Source organism: Pimephales promelas, chromosome 1, assembly GCF_988280905.1.
Source record: "Pimephales promelas chromosome 1, fPimPro1.hap1.1, whole genome shotgun sequence".
NCBI lineage: Eukaryota > Metazoa > Chordata > Actinopteri > Cypriniformes > Leuciscidae > Pimephales > Pimephales promelas.
Window position 1 is genome coordinate 46,687,356 of NC_142769.1, and position 19,568 is coordinate 46,706,923.

Here is a 19,568-nt window from a genome sequence, read left to right on the forward strand (position 1 = left end):
CAGACTGATTCATTTTATTCTTTTCACTTACAGCCAATGTTATTTTAGTATCATTGTGATACTATTACAGTTTTTTTTTTGTTTTTTTAAATATTTTCAATTTTAGTTAAAGTTTAAGTAATTTGTCATTTTCAATAGTTTATTTTTAAAATATACTATATAGTTTTTATTCATTTTTATTTGTTTTAGTTTCAGATATTTTAGGACATCAAGTTTGCCTTGGCAGATAGCTGATATTTATTTTTTACATTATTTTAAAGTATTTTTTGTTTATTATTGTGAACATGACGTGGGGGAAAAATATATTTACTAATTGGCCTACATCAGCTTATTTTACTATGGCCACGTTGTAATAATTTATTTTCTTGTTTTAATTAATTTAAAACGATTAACTTTAATTCAACGTGCCCACGGTTTAACCAAAACGAGTGAAATATTTTTTTCATAGTCTCTAGTCTATATATTCCTCAGGCCTGTGAGGAGAGGCTATACGGCGAGTTTCATTTATGAGACCTCATCTGTTGTTTACTATTTATTAAATATACGTCTTATTTATTAAAACCAGGCAATTGGTTGGCGAAATATTGATTGAAATTAAGATACAATTAATAAAAAACGAAATTCACTTTAAAGAAAGGTTTCTTTGTGGTTTCTGTTTAAGATCTCTGTGATTTAAAACGCATGTGTAGACTGATATTTTTCTAATGTCTGGACCACTGATCTATATAATATATCATTCTATAGCGATGAGTGGTCTGGACTAGAGTGCTAGCATTTTATGTAAACAAATACTTCAACAGGAAGTAGAAAACTGTTTAGTCAGTTGAACCTTCTATGAGTCATGGGAAATAGAAAAGGGTGGATAGAGTATAGACCAAAACACATCTTAATACCAGGAGTAAACAGGGCCAAAGAGAAAATCACTCAATTGCTCGTTAGTAGTTTAAGTAGGATTACCGGTTTTTAATTGAATTTATACGGTGAAGACAGTGTTTTTACATTTGGTTACTTTATGTTTTTAAACTTTTTAATTCATGCTATATTTCATATATACATACATAAGCTCTATTTTTTCCCCAATCACCTTTAAGAGAGGGAATGAAAATATGTTGCACATGTTGCTTGCCAAGAAATAAAGGTTTGCCAGTTAATGATCGGTACTTGCCAAAACTTTTGAAATACCATTCTTGAAATGAGGTGATGTTATCTGTCTCTCTGCAGACGGTATGTACCAAAAAAACATTGTTTGTCACCATCTGGTTCTCCCTTCCAAAAACATCTGCTGATTGCTAATTTAAAACTGCATCAGGTTTTTGTTTGGACCGTATAATAAGACCTGTATTCAGACCAGATCTCTGCAAAATCTACTGCTTCTCATCCTTGTTTTTTAATTTTATAATTAAAAATATATATTTTTATTAGTTATTTTAATTTAAACTTAAATATTTTACAATATTTAAATACATCCCACAGAATTCCATTATTTCCCCACCAAAAAAAATAATATTTTAATAAAAAAAAAAAAAAAATATATATATATATATATATATATATATATATATATATATATATATATGGTATATATATGGTATATATATATATATATATATATATATATATATATATATATATATATATATATACCTTTCTTGGGATTTAAATATTTATATGATAAAAAAAAATATATATATATATATATATATATATATATATATATGGCAGTGACTAGTGTTACTTACTGTTGTTCATCACATTAAGTAATTTTTAATAGTAGTACTGGGTCTGTCTGGGAATGATCAATGTCAGTATATGTTGTCAGTATATGTCAAAATGTAAACTAGTGATCCTGCAAGATTCATCTGTCAAAACCTGTGTTTAAAACAAGCATGTAATCTTGTTGGGAATCTCATCAAACAGGTTTAATCTCACTGAATCTGGCAGAAAGTGAGAGAGTGAAAGAGAGCTGAGGAGGGAGGAGCAGATCATCAGAGCACCAAAAGCAAACCACATGTAAGATTTCTATCAGACCTGTCCTAATCTTGCCTGGATATACAGCACAAGGACGGAGCGACAGACCACTGGATATAGAAGAACGAGTCTTACAGAGGTAATTTACTCCGAGATACGTTTTATGACTTCGTTTGTCTGTGATCTTCATACAAAATCACTTTCGGGCGAGCTGGTTAAAGGGATAGTTCACCCAAAAATGTAAATTCTGTCATTAATTACTCGCCCTCATGTCTTTTCAAACGCCTGTGACTTTCATTCATCTTTTGAACACAAATTAAGATCTTTTTAATGAAATCTGAGAGATTTCTGTCCCTCATTGATAGCTACACAACCCATGTGTGTTGAAATAAAACCCATGTAACTATAGGACCCTGACTTTTCCTAAATGTGTCTATTTTTTTCAGTCATTGTTATTTTATTAAAATTACAAGACACAAAAGTGTTTTGAGTATTTCCGACAGTCATACCGACTGGATAAAATAGATATTTCATGAAATAAAACAAAGTAATTAGGCTATAATTTCTTGGCGACAGTGCAAAATCCTGGATCATCAGCTGTAAATCAGGATAAATCCACCTAGCAGAGCAGCATGAAAATGAGTCTATTAGTTCTCATAGTTTAATATATTTTCATATTCTTTTCCCGTGACAGTCAGAATGACTGTTTTGGCCAGTTTGGGGCATATGCGTTTAATATGTGCCCATTAAGGTTTTACCTATGCATTTAAATACATTTTGGTGAAGTTTTTGTAATTTATTGTATTCTAATATCCATGGATGAATACATTTGTTTTCATTTTACAAAGAAAATAATAGAAAATTGAAAACTTTGTATCTGTAATTACAATACGTTATTACGTACAATAGGTGTTTCATGGTTGTCGATTAACTAATATATTTTCACATTAGAATTAAAATGTAGTGCTCTGATATTTATTACTACTTATCCTGACATTGCAGATCCAATTTATTCTTATATTTGATGTTTATTATTACCTATCCTAACATTATAAATCCATTTATTCTTATATTTGATGTCTATTATTACCTATCCTAACATTACAGATCCATTTATTCTTATATTTGATGTTTATTATTACCTATCCTAACATTACAGATCCATTGATTCTTAGATTTGATGATTATTATTACCAATCCTAACATTACTGATCCATTTATTCTTATATTTGATGATTACTATTACCAATCCTAACATTACAGATCCATTTATTCTTATATTTGATGATTACTATTACCAATCCTAACATTACAGATCCATTTATTCTTAGATTTGATGTTTATTATTACTGATCCTAACATTACAGATCCATTTATTCTTAGATTTGATGTTTATTATTACCGATCCTAACATTACAGATCCATTTATTCTTATATTTGATGTTTATTATTACTGATCCTAACATTACAGATCCATTTATTCTTATATTTGATGATTATTATTACCAATCCTAACATTACTGATCCATTTATTCTTATATTTGATGATTACTACCAATCCTAACATTACAGATCCATTTATTCTTATATTTGATGATTACTATTACCAATCCTAACATTACAGATCCATTTATTCTTAGATTTGATGTTTATTATTACTGATCCTAACATTACAGATCCATTTATTCTTAGATTTGATGTTTATTATTACCGATCCTAACATTACAGATCCATTTATTCTTAGATTTTATGTCTATTATTACCTATCCTAACATTACAGATCCATTTATTCTTATATTTGATGATTACTATTACCGATCCTAACATTACAGATCCATTTATTCTTAGATTTTATGTTTATTATTACTGATCCTAACATTACAGATCCATTTATTCTTAGATTTGATGTTTATTATTACCGATCCTAACATTACTGATCCATTTATTCTTAGATTTTATGTTAATTATTACTGATCCTAACATTACAGATCCATTTATTCTTAGATTTTATGTTTATTATTACCGATCCTAACATTACAGATCCATTTATTCTTAGATTTTATGTTTATTATTACTGATCCTAACATTACAGATCCATTTATTCTTAGATTTTATGTTAATTATTACTGATCCTAACATTACAGATCCATTTATTCTTAGATTTTATGTTTATTATTACTGATCCTAACATTACAGATCCATTTATTCTTATATTTGATGTCTATTATTACCTATCCTAATGTTGCAGATCTATTTTTTCTTAGATTTGATGTTTATTTTTACCTATCCTAACATTACTGATCCATTTATTCTTAGATTTGATGTTTATTTTTACCTATCCTAACATTACTGATCCAATTATTCTTAGATTTGATGTTTATTATTATGTATCCTAACATTACTGATCCATTTATTCTTAGATTTGATGTTTATTATTACCTAACCTACATTACAGATCCAGTTATTCTTATATTTGCCTGCTCGCCTCAACACAGCATGCATGCATCGTGGTGCTCTCGAGAGTAATATTTTGTAAAGTGGTAAATTGTGGGGGTTTTTTAACTACTAGAGTCACATTAATTAGTTTAATGATGTCTTTTGCTACCTTTCTTGGGATTGAAAGTGGTAGTTGCATAGGCTGTCAATGGAGGGACAGATTTGTTTTCCAAAGATGTACGAAAGTCTTTTGGGTTTGCAACGACATGAGGGGGAGTAATTAATGACAGAATTTTCATATTTGCGTGAACTTGCTCTTTAAAAGTCATTGGGAAAATGATCGATTGAAAAATTGGATCATGTTTAGCAGATGTTCCTTGGTTTGCATGCAGGTGTTTTAAGTGCATCTTTATAAAAAAAAACTCTGGGTGCCACTGACAGAATGATAGTACAACTAAATGATTGTATTTGTGTGCAAGTGTTTATTTCCTCAGTTGGATTCGCAGAACTCATCTAGCAGCAGATGACTAAGATACTTGGAAAACAAGGAACATTCCAGTTTAGCAGAAGTGAAACGTGATTCGAGTCCTTACACAATATGTGCACGCTTTAGCCAGTAGTGCCTCATTCCAGTGTAAAAGTGCTGATTACAGGTGAGAACACCATTTTCTCAATCTGACTCATTTAGTGTGTTTAGAAGCTCAATGAAACTAAAGACTATTACTACTAACGTCCAATAATCCTATAGGTTGCATTTATCATGTTCCCATTCTTTCAGATCAACACAGAAGTGAATGTGAAGTCATACCAACTGAAATTATTTTTATTGGTATAGCCCAATTTGTCAGGTTGATTTGGCATTTTTACGTATTATTAGATAGTACCACATGAAGGACATTATTTGGATACCTTTGTATAGTGATGTTAGTCATTGATACTCAATGTATTGACTAATGTTAAAGATCCCCTATGCAAATGAATCATTCAACAACCCCTTTGATGAGTATGTTCACCTTAAAACTGCAATGAACCAAAGACGGTATCAAATATAGGGTTTGAAATCATCCGTCACATATAAACAATCCCATCAACATGCGGGGCCGGGCTTCTCCCATTATTAATGGGCAAGAACATCTTTAAAGACATAGTTCACCCAAAAATTACAATTCTGTCATTCACGTGCCCTCGAGTTGTTCCAAACCTGTATGAGTTTCTTCTGCTGAACACAAGAGAAGATATTTTGAAGATTGTTACGTTTATGGGCCTGTAGGACTCTCAGAAGTGAAGGAGACTGTGTTGCAGGATTCTTTATTGACAACACGAGCTGTTGGTATCTGCAGTCATCAAGTCTAGCCAAGGGTACTTTACATAGTGTCTTATAGGCATCCATTCAGTGGGCAGTCCTTAAATGTATTGACCTAGAAGTGACTGATAAACCAAAAGCTTCTAAAGACAATACAGAAAATCACCTCTGGTCATGAAACTCCAGCAGATCTATCTCAAAAGAATTCAAACAACAGGATCGATGGGTTAGACATCATTGTAAAAAGGTTTAAGCACCATTCGGAGAACTAAGACAATGTAAACCTTAACTAGCAATGGGAAGATCAAAGACTGACACAACCAACTCACTGGAAACTATCAGTAAACTGATCTGATGCTATCATGTTCACCTTGAATGCCCAATACAGAGTAGTTCACCTTAGTTTTCCATGTGATGTTATGTCTGGATATAGGATCAGCAGATCTTAAACCGTTTCTTAATTTGTAATTCCACATGCCCCATTAATTTCCGTAGTATTGTTTTGTTTTTTTCATCCCATGAAAGTCATTTACTGTTTGGTTACCCATATGCTTCAAAATATCTTCTTTTGTGTTTGACAACATTTTGGGTGAACTATCCCTTTAAGAAGGGACCGGGAAATCGGGCACATGAAGTAATAATAAAGCGGGTGAACTATGATGATGTCATGATTAACTATTTTCCTCATAAGTTCTTCAAAGCGTTTCTTAGATTCAGATTTTTAGAAGACTTTTCATTTTTGTGAAACATTAGCTACACATTATTAGCTGTTTTTTGATAATGTAGCCGCCTAGCCGGCTAATCATACAATTAACTACCATTAGCCTATGTGTTCAACGTTGTAGAGAGCGATACATGAAACCCATTCTGATACATCGACTTGTACAATTCACTTTCACACTTCTTTTTCTGAATCCGTTTCTGATTCAAACATTTATGAATGAAATAAACTAATATTTCCATTTGCCATCGTGTAGCGTTTAGTAGCCTAGAGTTAAACGAGTGGATGTATTCTCAGCTGGTGTGAATGAGTGGAGGCGGGGACCAATTTGCATATTCATTAATCCACATAGATGAAGTCTGTAGAGTTACATTCAAACAATTTTAAGGCATGAATAAATTATTTTCACTGGAAAAACATTTAAATATATCTTTTTGATTCTCAAAACTGAGTTTTAAGGGATAAAATTATTGACTGCAAAGGTGTTACCCTTAATTTTCCTACCCATTTCATGCAGCCAAATATGTAGATTTCCAGTAATTTCTGCATTTTTCTCTCAATCTCATCTTGCTTTCCCTCTGCACAGCCATGCCTTTCTCCCGCAGCTTCTTGTCTGAAGAGCAGCTGCTGTGTTCAATATGCTTGGATGTGTTCGACAATCCGGTGTCCACGCCATGCGGCCACAGTTTCTGCATGACCTGCATCAGACACTACTGGGACACGGCGAAGCTCTGCCAGTGCCCTCTCTGCAAGCAGTCCTTCAAGAGAAAGCCCGATCTCCACATTAATCGGACTCTACGCGAGATCACCGAACAGTTTAAGCATATGGTGGCAAACCCGGGGGACTCTAGGGGGGTCGGGGCAGGTGTAGAGGCTGAAGATGAGAGTAAAAAAACAGAGCCAGGCCACCTCTCAGGTTGTCTTCTTGAAGAAATGAAGCAGAGATTATCAAGCAGGTCTGTACAAACCCCGAACACAGATGCTAACGGCACCCAATTGCCTGTTATTGCCAGACAGCTGTCCCTGCGAAGGTATACCCTGAGTGGGGCGGCAGATACCATGAAAGTGCCCCTTTGTCCAAAACATCACCGTAACCTGGAGCTGTTCTGCCTGTCGGATCTGGAGTGTATTTGTATTGAGTGTGGACAAACCGAACACCAATCACACGACATCGCATGTGCCGAGAAAGAGTGGCGCAGTTATAAGGTAGGATGAAATGAGGAATAAGAGTCTGTCTGTTTACAGTGTTGGCCTAGTAATCATTTACTTTTTTTCAAGTATCTAGTAAAATAACAATACTAACGCAAGCAACTGATCTTTTATCCACATGTTGAGAGCAATCATAAGTGCAGAGGTGTTGTGTGTGTGTGTGTGTGTGTGTGAACCTGATGGATATTGTAGTTCTGCTGGTCTAAATGTGAACACTCATCTCACTTGCACAAAAACACATTCAGTGTTTCTCAAAATAAATAATCCCGTGTGAAATGTGAATATTGCAAACCTGCAATTAAATATGAAAAAATTCACAATTATACTTTATGTATTTAATATCGCTTTATTAACCAGTGTATTTGCTGCTGACCTTTGAATAAGTAAAAACTACTTTAGATAAACAGCACATTTGTGTTGAATTTGCTTCTTTTAAAATCCAGGACAGCACCAGGTTTCGCCCTCTACTGTGTATTTCCTTCAGCCTGAGGCTTATTCATTTCTCTTTTGTTGTGAAAGGGCCTTTATGTTTGGCAAAAAATAAAATAAAAACAAGTTTTTTTTTTTTGTTATTGAAAAACAAACAAGCAAGCCACCGAAGAGAAAAGAAATGCAAAAATATAACGTAATGCACTTTACTTTCCATAATGCAATTAGTTACTTTTTAGAGAATAACGCAATCTTTTTCTTTTTAAAAATATATTTATTGAACATTTTCCAACTTTAACAAAACACAACACGGATTACAACCATGAAAGAAAAAGAAAAAATTTGGCATAGATGATACCAATCACATTTAACATAGGCCACTTTAAGAATTAAAAATAAATAAAGGTACAATACAATTTCAGACACAATAAGCACTCACTCAAAAGGCATTTGAGAGGAGAAACCTTTCTGCAGAATAGTTGAAAGCTCAACCCTGAGTCCGAGATTATATATTTAGGGTTTCCAGATATTATAAAACTGGTCTGGCTGACCATTAACTACACACGTTAAATATTCCAGCAGAATAAGTCCCATTAAAATCTTATGCCAACCCAATATATTAGGAGTCTGGTTATCCACCTCAGTAATATGTTTTTCCTAGCAGCAAAAGTAAGACGATTATATAACTTTTTTTCTTTTGAAAGAATCAAAGCTTTATCAGGCAGACCCAGTATCAAAAATAAAGGATCCAGTGCCAACTCCATATTAAAGATATTACCCATTTCTGAAAGTATCTTGGCCCAATATATTGAGTAACGCAATCTTAATGCATTACTTTTGAAAGTAACTTTGTAAAAACCCCTCACACCTCACTGACCCCCAAACTATTACATTATTTTTATTATATATTACTGTGCTCTTAATTTGTATGTCCCCTTAAAAATATGTGGCATTTGCAAACTAATGAAGTAACTTATTTATTTACTTTTAACCAACTGCTGTCAGTGGAGTTCAATTCAATAAGAGCTAAATACATTTTAAATGGTAAAAATGAAACAAAATAAATGACAGATTTTTTGTTTGAAATGTGTTTTTGTGTTATCTTCAATCATTTAATTCCATAATTTAATTTAGGTTAAATTATAAAATTAAATGATAACCGAATAAATAGATATAAATATATGTATTGTTTTTTTTTTTAATAATGTGTTTGTGCTGTCAATCTATAAAATAAATAAATAAAATAATAAATGAAAATGTAACTTCTCTTGCAATTCCACTTGGTTTTATTTTATCTAAACCAATGGCATTCATACATTTGGAAGTGTGACTTCAGTGTCCACACACCGGTAATCTTTTGGGTCCACTGAGTATAACTGATGTGGGCAGAGATCTTTGGCCACTATTATGATTCAAAAACAAGGAACAGTCATTCCTAAAATATATATATATATATATATTTGGGATGTAAAAATGTACATGAAGCTCTGATATAGCTTAAGCACTGGTTTGGAGCTATATTAATATAAGGTAGCATTACTGGTAAAAGCCACTTCCTGCTGCATCATTTCCTGTTTACGTTCACACAGATGAAGATTTCCACCACAGAGACAGAGATACAGGAGATGACCAGGGAGAGGATGCAGAAGGTGGAGGAGATCAAACAATCAATAGTTGACGTCAAAGTGAGTTTACACAGAAGCTTTCACTTGTTTTCATCATCCCACAACAATAAAAGTCCCGCATGTCTTAGAGAAAAGTGACCCGCTGTGTAAATCCAGCTCTTCTTCTCCAGAAGCTGTCCGAGGACGAGGTGCAGCGCAGCATGCAGGTGTTCGGAGCGCTGATGGGTTCTCTCGAGCGCAGCCAGGCCGAGCTGCTGGAAGTGATGGAGATGAACCGGCGCTCGGCGGAGCACCAGGCGGAGCTCATGATCCGAGAGCTGGAGCTGGAGATCACGGAGATGAGGAGGAGAAGCGCAGCGCTGGCTAAACTGGCCCAGACTGACAATTTTGTCACTGGACTGAAGGTTTGTAATGTGTCGAGAACATGCCTTGGGAAGTGTGCATCAGATTTCACTTGAGACCCATCCTTTCAGTCTCTTCTCTTCGACTATTAAGTCTGTTTCAAATATCATAGAGCTCTTTTGACATGAGCCGATAAGAAATCACCTCAGTGCCCACATAGCAAAGACACTCACAACACTGTGGAATGTTTATCAATATACACACACACACACACACACATATATATATATGTATATGTATAAATGTTTTGGTGAAATGTGTTTTGAAAGAAGTATCTTATTCTCACCAAGGCTGCATGTACTGTATTTAATCAAAAATACAATAAAAAATAGAGAAATATTACAGTTTAAAATAACTTTAAACTAAATTTTATTATTTTAAAATGTAATTTATTCCTGTGATCAAAGCTGAATTTTCAGCAACATTACTCCAGTCTTCAGTGTCACATGATCCTTTAGAAATCATTCAGAAATGCCGATTTGCTGCTTATTATTGTTTTTAAATATTTTTATTCAAAAAAAAAAATTTAGATAATTTTTTTAGATAAATTAGAAAGTTTATAAAAAGGTATTCATTTGAAATATAAATATTTGTACCAATTTCTTTTACTTCACTGTCAGTTTTGATTAATGTAATGCACTTTCCTGGATAAAAGCATTATTAAAAAAAACACTGAAAACTTTTGAACTAATTCTATATATATATATATATATATATATATATATATATATATTAAATGTAATAATTTTATGAAATTTTTAATAGTAAATTTAATTATTTTTAATTAAACACTTTATGTAAAAGTTTCCCCAAATGTTTAAAATATTATTAAAAGTAAGTATAATTGCATAAATTACATTTTTAAAATCTTTAATTCTTTTGCCAATGCTATAAACTCATTGGCATACTCTTGTCTTGTGGCTGTAACCTGTTGCTTTCTGGCTAAATTAGCCTTCATGCACAATTGTTATTTGTTCTTGTTAACTTATATATTTTCATTGTTATCCTTGCAATATTAAGCTATTTATTGAATTTGCACTATAGTATTATAACCTCCAGCACACATACTTTATCTTGCATATATTTTATCATGTTGACACATGTGGATACTTGAATGTTAAATAGGACTGCTGATTTTTATATATTTGTTATATCTGATATTGTGTGTATTGGTGTGTTCTCTGTTGTATAAGCTACTGAATGCTTGGAATTTCCTTTGGATTAATCAATTAATCCGGATATTTCATAATGTGCAAACTCTAGAAAGAAAATAAGCATGACACTTTAAACAACACCAAGCTCAATAATTGCTCTTGGTCTTCTCCAACAGGGCTACTCTGATGTCAGTACCCCCATGTCAAAGAAAGACTGGACGGGTGTCTCGCTGACCTGTGACCTTGGAACTAAAGCAATCTACGCCTCAGTCTGTCAGCTACTAGAACAGTATAAGCAGGAGCTTCAGAAACTGCCTGCAGTCTGTGAGTGACATCTGTCAAACACTAAACTACAGCGCCATCTAGTGGCGGATGCTCCTGCATGCAGTGACATCATCTCTTTCTGTTCTAGGCCTCTCTGTGTCCGCTAACCAAACGCCATTGAAGTCACACCCAAGTAAGATTGCAAGTGTTTATCATACCAAGATTTGTTATATAACTACAGATGTAGAATTACGAAATGCATTTTTCTTTTCAATAACATGTTCTTATTTCAATGTTTTTCAGAAGTGAAGAGAGTACAGGAATACGCAGGTATGAGTTCTAGATTAAATTTTATTGCAGTGTGTATATATATATATATATATATATATATATATATATATATATATATATATTTCCTCTAGGCTTTGCCCTCTTGTATAAAGTCCTAAATAGTTGAGATAACAGTTTCTATTGTTTGTTGATTCATCTGCATCCTGTGTGTTTAGGAAGGCCAAAAGAACTTCATTTCTGTTGTTCTTGTGCAAGAACGTGACATGTCAAGCAGTATGACATGATATTATTTATTAAACTATATTAAACTGCATTTTTCTGATTGGCTTGACCCGTTAGTTGCCAAATCCTATTTTTGTATATAAAATAAATAATATTGAATTACATAATATTTAATAGAATTATAGTTAGATATTTTTTTATAGTACCAGAATTTTTAATCAAAATTATATACAATTTTTATGTGTGTGTCTATTCAAAATTTTGGGGTCGGTGTATATACATACATGCATATATATACGTGTATATATATATATATATATATATATATATATATATATATATATTACGTTTTTGAAAGAAGTCCCTTCTGCTCACCAAGGCCACTTTTATTTGATTAATAATACAGTATAAACAGTAATATTGTGAAATATTGCAATTTAAAATAAAAGTTTTCTGCTTTAATATATCAAATAAAATTAAAAATATAAAATATGTATGCATTACAGGAATATATATATATATATATATATATATATATATATATATATATATATATATATTCAGTATATGTGTGTGTATATATGAAGAGTTCAGATGCAAAAGCCTCTAAATGCCATTTGAAATTTTCTTCTTTAATGATGATTTTTGTCAAACTTGTATATTTAACTCCAGTAATTTAACTTAAATAACAATTAATAGGTAATTATCATTGCCATTTAAGTGAAATCACTGAACTTAAATATACAAGTTTGACAAAAATCATCATTAAAGAAGAAAATTTCAAATGGCATTTAGAGGCTTTTGCATCTGAACTCTTCATATATATATATATATATATATATATATATATATATATTATTGTTACATATACTATATATATATATATATATATATATATATATAATTTTTTTTTACAGTATTTAACATCATTATTCTAAGATCTTGACCAAAAAATGTATGCACCTCTTGATGGAAATAACATCTAAACATTTATTTCCATCAAGAGGTTCTCCGTGCTTCTCCCAACCATTCTTTCATAATTTGAGCCTGATGAACATATAACATGCTAGAAACATAATTATCACAGCAATTATGATCCAATCACAGACTCTTTTAAATCCAAACTATATTCGAAAACATAAAAAGGTAATAATGAACTTTTTCCATCAGTTGATGTGACCCTGGACTCCAGCACTGCTCATCCACGTCTCCTCCTATCAGAAGACAAGAAGAAGGTGTGGTGCGGTGACAGGCACCAACATGTTCCCAACAACCGTGAGCGCTTTGACCGTGTCGTCTGCGTTCTGGGGCGCGAGGGCTTCAGCGGGGGTCGACACTACTGGGAGGTAGAGGTCGGTGGAAAGACCGACTGGGACCTGGGGGTGGCCAGTCATTCCTGCAACAGGAAAGGTAAGATCACAGTCAGCCCCAGCAACGGCTACTGGTTTCTTAGCTTGCGGGACAAGAACAATTTAGCCTTCAGGACTGAGCCTTCCACTGCCCTACCCCTCAGCCTGAAGCCTCAGAAGATTGGGCTGTTTGTGGACTACGAAAAAGGCCAAGTGTCCTTTTATAATGTGGACGCAAAGATGCACATCTACACGTTCATGGACAACTTCTCCGAGACCATTTATCCGTTCTTCAGTCCCTGTACCAACAAAACAGGCAAAAACGATGCTCCGCTGGTGATCACGCCTGTCCAGTGACGTTTTGTGACCAAACATCTCCACCTCTAATGTTTTGGGCTTTTCTTTTTCGCCTAACAAAATAGCCTTTTCATACCCACAAATCTTTCTTATTATATTAAAGTCGGCATTAAACAAAGGTTGCAATAGTCTTTTATTCCCTATTGTGACATACATCTGAGTGAACTGGCTTCTTGAACAAGAAAAAATTCAGGGCGGGACTTGATTTTGTCCTTTGGGTGTCATTGGACGTTTGTGGTTTGCTATTGGTCGATCTCACGTAAGTGACAGGTTGCCCCGCCCTCACGCAAGTAAACACATCATTAGAGAAGAGATATCCCTGCAAGAAGGGAGGAGGAAGATATTTTGATTTAAAGATTACAGTACATTTATTTTATTATTGCTCTTAATCATTTACATTGCATTAAAATAAATGTCCATTTTGATCTGACCTTTACATAACAAAATCAACAGGAATTTATCTTTTCTTCAGAATAAAAAGACTAAATATTTCTTGCAGACTGCACTTATTGTGTACACTGTATTACTTGTCATTGAAGATTAAGTTAGTTAGCCTAATACTTTAATAAAATCTGAATGTTAATTAATTCATTAGTTTGTATTTAATTTAGTTTGTATCTTGTCCACCGTCCACCGCCAATCATGTAATTCTCACACACTGCACCTTAAGTTCCTGTTATGAAGTGTAATTGCGAGCATGATGAAATAAACATTTCAGTGTCAGACGGCAAGTTACTGCAGGTAATGTCTCTCTTTATGACATTCCACCCTTTCTGTCTCTCTCTCTTTCATACCAAGACGAAAGTTCGCTCCTGCTTACACGATATAGTCTAATAGGCCTACATTGCAACCACCTCGTGTTTATTAATGACACACACAGTAATCAACACGCTCTTTACATTGTTGTTTGTCTTACTGCTCAATTTGGGTTACTCCCAACCAAATCCTAACGGTATTTTCTCTCTGTACATCGTGTTGAAGCATGTCAAAAGTAACTGTCGGAGAGAAGATCCCCGAGGGCTGAGTGTGTGAGTTTCCTCAACGCACCGCCAGATGGCAGAACTACTGAGTGAATATCAACCGCAAACGCTTTCTAAGGCAAACACGTGGTTTAAACGGGCCTACGTAACGTTTGTTCACGCCATCTATCCAAAAGGCTCTTTATGAATTACATAAAACACACTTCACAGGTGTTGACATGTTTTTCCTTGCTAATATGTTAAACTGATCGATTTTGAACAGACATATAAGGAATACCGGGGCTAGTTGTCACAAAGGCAGTGGAAGGTGTTGCATAAATGTTTTACCTTTACATTTTCCTGAAAAGCTTATAATAGACTGCTTATTGGCAGGTTTCATCATGAGAACATGTCAAAAGTGTTCAGTGTCATGTTCAGTTAACTTTTTTCCTCTTGATGGCAGTTTAGTGGAAATTTTATATTATCTTTTGTTTTGTAGCCAGGACTTTAAGATGTGTGTGGAAATGAACTTTCAACAGCAACCTTAGAATAAAAAATTATTCTCTATCTCCCCTGTACTTTAATTCATGTGTGTGTGTGTGTGTGTGTGTTTGAGGTTAACCCTATAGGGACACAATGTCCCCACAAAGATGGCAATATCCAAAATCCTTGATCCTTGTCAAAAACAGTTTCTTTTTATTTAATAAAATCTCTTTTTTCTCACTCTTTGGCACCATTTTTCTTATTAAAGGAGTTGTTCACTTTTAAAAAACACTTTTGCTGATAATTTACTCACCCCCATGTCATCCAAGAAAAGTCGAAAAGAAATTCAGGATTTTCGTCATATAATGGACTTCAATGGGAATCAAACGGTTCAAGATCCAAATGAGAGTTTCAGTGCAGCTTCAAAGGGCTTTAAACGACACCAGACGATGAATAAGGGTCTTATCTAATGAAATGATCGGTCATTTAGAAAAATAAATAAAAAAGTTTTATAAGCACAAACACTCGCCTTGCTCTGATCCGTGATGCACGTTCGTGACTCTCTTGTTCGAACTCGTTCATCAAAATGAACAAATCTTTTTTCGAGTCATGACTCGAAGGGTCCTAGATAAGACCCTTTTTCATCGTCTGGTGTCGTTTAAAGCCCTTTGAAGCTGCACTGAAACTCTCATTTGGACCTTGAACTGTTTGGTTCCCATTGAAGTCCATTGTATGGAGATGATATTGGAACGTTTTCATCAAAAACCTTAATTTCTTTTCGACTGAAGAAAGAAAGACATGGATATCTTGGATGACATGGGGGTGAGTAAATTATCAACAAAAGTGTTTTTTAAAGTGAACTACTCCTTTAATGTCATGTTTAGTGTGTTGCGTTCTAAAACTACTTGCATAGGCTACTAATTTAGTGAAACAGTTCCTGGAAAGGTGAACTTGGAAATACGCCATGTGAGCTTAAAAATATGTGCATTGGGCATTCAGGGTTTGAAAGTAAATAAAATGACGAATGAGGAACAGGAAATCCCCCAAAATTCCCAAGTATTTAAAATATAGGGGCAAAAAATCTGTGCTGAATTTTATTTTTTGATACGTGATGTATTCTATTGATCTGTTCTAGGTCAATGAGTTCAGCATGGTTTAAATGCCTCAGTAGATACCGAGCCTTTATTATGTTATGATGTTTTGTGCATTATTTGCAATGTTTCTGCGAATAATTATTCAATCTTTGAATGAGTTTAATCCAATTATTAAATTTAAGTAGGCTATTTAGGGGAGCGGGGGGTTGCTCTTGTGAAGTAAAATTCACCAATAAATCAATTCCATGTGGCAAATGGGCACCTAATAATAAAAAAAAAAGATAAGGATCGGAATAAATAGCTACAAATAGGCTAATTTCGACATATGAAAAAAAGCTGCATGTGAACCTCAAGTTTCATCATGGCAGAATCGCATATGTAACGAGCCAAACAGGAACGCTCTGAGATTACAAAATTGACAGAACGAGAAAGCATGTGTGAGAGATGACTATTACAATATTTAAATATAGTAACCAACATTCCTCACTAATAGGCTACTCTCCAGAATGTGGATCTGTGAGAAGAGTTTTTCCGAGCCTTTTCACACACCGCAAACTGTTTCTGGTCAACAGGTGTGACGCACGTTAAAGTCATGTCACAAATACTATAGGCAGAGAAATGCATGGTCACAACTCCACCCAGCTGAGGGAAAATAACCTATAGTTTAGTAAAAGTCACCAGTCATTCTTATGGCTTAGAAGTAAATGAAGCGAAGCAGGCCACGAGCAAGACGAGAAGAAGAGCAATGGGGGAAGGGGTGGAGTGATTGTTAAGAGAAATGGCCGTCTATCAGGTTCAGCCTGATGTACTGACTCTTGCCCTCCTGGCAGCTCTACTCGCATGGCAGCAAACGTCTCCGTCTCTCTGAGACCCACGTTTGAAACCGCAAAGTTATAGCGTCATCAAGTGCACGGGACTTCCGTCTTGAGGCTGAACTTATTTATAACGCATTATAGAGTGCAAGCCTTGCAGTTATGAAGCTCGTACTAGGAATGTTGAATTTATAAATCCCTAGAAGTTTGAAAATAGTGGTAGTTTAATTCTAATTAAAGGATAGAGAGGTTGATCAAAAATGTTTAAAAAACAAAAACACGTAAGTGAAAAGTTCTGCCTCAACCGCTCCAACAGCCCAGGTCGCATACCTGTCATTCTGCACACCTACACACTCCTTTTTCTTTTTTGTTGCTCAAAGTCTTTCTCTTTCTCAATTGCAAAAAGCCTAAATCATCTCCTCATCTTTTCTTTTTAGACATTTTTCCATTTTTTTTACATTGTGCGGATCGTGATTTTAACAGTAAAACACTGTAAAAAAAAAAAAAAAGAAAAGCTACTATAGAAACATGTCAATTGGTTAACAGAACATTTCTGTATAATTACAGTGAATAACTGTAATAAATATAACTGTACATTTACTGTAACTGTTACATTTACAGTTTTTGGAAGTGAAAAAGAACAAATGCACAAAATTATAGTAATTGATTGTATAATTTACAGTTAAAACCCATGACATTTCCAGAATTCCCTGCATGCGTGACACTATTTTCATTGAAATAACTGTTTCTTTCAGTTTTTTCTAATCAGTTATTTACGGGTTACACATTTCCCGGTTTCACAGACTAAAATTCATGTTTGAGCTGTTTTAAATTAAAGAAACTTGCACTGGCATATCTTGAAGTTTGTCTCAAGATTCACTCCAGTGTTTTTTCCAAAGTCACATTTATAAAAGCTACATTAATATCCTTATTGAACTAAGGCCTAATCCTGGATTAATCTAAGCCCTGTCTGTGAAACCGGCCCTTATGTTGTCATATTAATGTTTATTGCATTTTTTTTTTTATTTCATTTGAGTTACCATGATGGTGTTTAGTGTTTGTGTGAATGACACTATGCACCTTCTATTTATTTCTATTGAATTTACTTTCTCATAAGCATGATGGACAATGACCACCTGTTTTTGAGTGGTTGTCAGTGTATTACAAAGGAGAACAGATTTTAGTGCTTATAGGTTGGTAAATTAACACTGTTTTTTACAGTAAATTTACGGTAAATCTGTAAAACCTAAATTGCTGCTACCTTGATTTTTTTTACGGTAAACTTCTGGAAACCACAGCTGCCATGTTTTACCATATTTAACGCTAATTTTTTTTTTAGAAACTTCATGGTATAAACTTCATGGTTTGTTAGCACTTCTGGAATATGAGTGTGCACTTCTAATCTAACAAACATTTCAGCAGCGAAACTGCAAAAAAGCAGATATCTTTGCCTTTAGAAACTTGTGCCAACATGAAACTGGGAAGTGAGAAGGCCTATTTTCCTAATTGTTCAATTAGCATCATGATGAACTGCTGAGGCTACACTTGAGGTGTTTGTGTAATTGTGTTCTGTCATCATTTGCCTCATAAATAAACTGTGAATATGTGTGGGGAGGATTATAGGTCTTATGGTGTCATGGTCTTTTATTATTATTATTATTATTATTATTATTATTATTATTATCAGGGGCTGAATGCACAGTGTATTTGGCAATTAACTAAAACTACAAGGAAACTATATCATCACTGGCTGTTCCTAATGCTTTAGCCCAGTAAGCAATATCACAGATAGAATGAAAACTTAAATGAATATGTTTTAGAAATATGAATGGGATTGGGATGCATAATGGCTTAATGGGCTTCTGGATGTTTAAATTTGAATTTTGACTGTTGGAGTTTGAACAGTCTTGGTTCATTTGAACAGTTAGAAAATATGATCTTTATAATGATATTTAAGCTGTTTCGACCATATTTAAATGGCGACATGGGAGACATTAACTTTATACAATCGGTGTAGGATTTCTTTTTAGTTCATTTTTGGTCGCATATTGCCTCGTAAGACACTTCATTCACATTCATGTTCAGATGAGGAGAGAGAGAGAGAGAAAGAGAGAGAGAGAGAGAAAACCGGTTGGACAGGTAAGACGTAGAGGCAGGACTGGGTCGGGTTTGTTGTCACCGTTATATTCAGGCGCATGCGCATTGTTACCTGTTTCCTCATGAAATGTGTACCTGCGCTTTAATCAGCCACTGAAATTCGTTTTGTACTCCGTCGTGTTGAGCAGTTTAGACTATTTATCTGCCACAAACATCATCTCCCACCTGGACAAAGACACCTAGCTCTGTCTTAACCTAAGGTAACTGGACTGAGTGAATTTCCGAAAAAGCCTCGTCCACTCGGAGTAGCGGAAGACGGCGGAAGGTGTAGCAGAAGCGGGTAAAGAGTGGGAAACTCCACGGAAACCTGGACAGGTACAAAAAGTTTGGAGT

At 34.1% G+C, this 19,568-nt stretch overlaps 1 protein-coding gene across 4 annotated transcripts; it reads left to right on the forward strand.

Moving 5' to 3' along the window:
- The first annotated feature begins 1,918 nt into the window (after positions 1-1,918).
- LOC120470253 (E3 ubiquitin-protein ligase TRIM39) lies at positions 1,919-13,848 on the forward strand. Of its 4 annotated transcripts, none has more exons than XM_039659755.2 (9): positions 1,919-2,107; positions 4,899-5,057; positions 7,015-7,634; positions 9,656-9,751; positions 9,862-10,095; positions 11,424-11,571; positions 11,660-11,704; positions 11,815-11,841; positions 13,195-13,848. In XM_039659755.2, the coding sequence occupies exons 3-9, from the start codon at positions 7,017-7,019 to the stop codon at positions 13,728-13,730; spliced, it is 1,704 nt and encodes a 567-aa protein (XP_039515689.2). In that variant the 5' UTR covers positions 1,919-2,107; positions 4,899-5,057; positions 7,015-7,016; the 3' UTR covers positions 13,731-13,848. The 4 variants fall into 4 exon arrangements, with proteins under 4 accessions (XP_039515689.2, XP_039515692.2, XP_039515690.2 ...); XM_039659758.2 differs by having other exon boundaries at positions 9,865-10,095; XM_039659756.2 differs by having other exon boundaries at positions 1,919-2,010.
- The last annotated feature ends 5,720 nt before the right edge of the window (positions 13,849-19,568 follow it).

What these genes read in the sequence shown, in the direction of transcription:
- LOC120470253 (XM_039659755.2), top strand. Translation starts at nt 7,017, where the DNA reads ATGCCTTTCTCCCGCAGCTTCTTGTCTGAAGAGCAGCTGCTGTGTTCA. An exon ending in AAGAGTGGCGCAGTTATAAG is followed by an intron (nt 7,635 to 9,655) that starts GTAGGATGAAAT and finishes ACGTTCACACAG; the next exon opens with ATGAAGATTTCCACCACAGA. An exon ending in ATTTTGTCACTGGACTGAAG is followed by an intron (nt 10,096 to 11,423) that starts GTTTGTAATGTG and finishes CTTCTCCAACAG; the next exon opens with GGCTACTCTGATGTCAGTAC.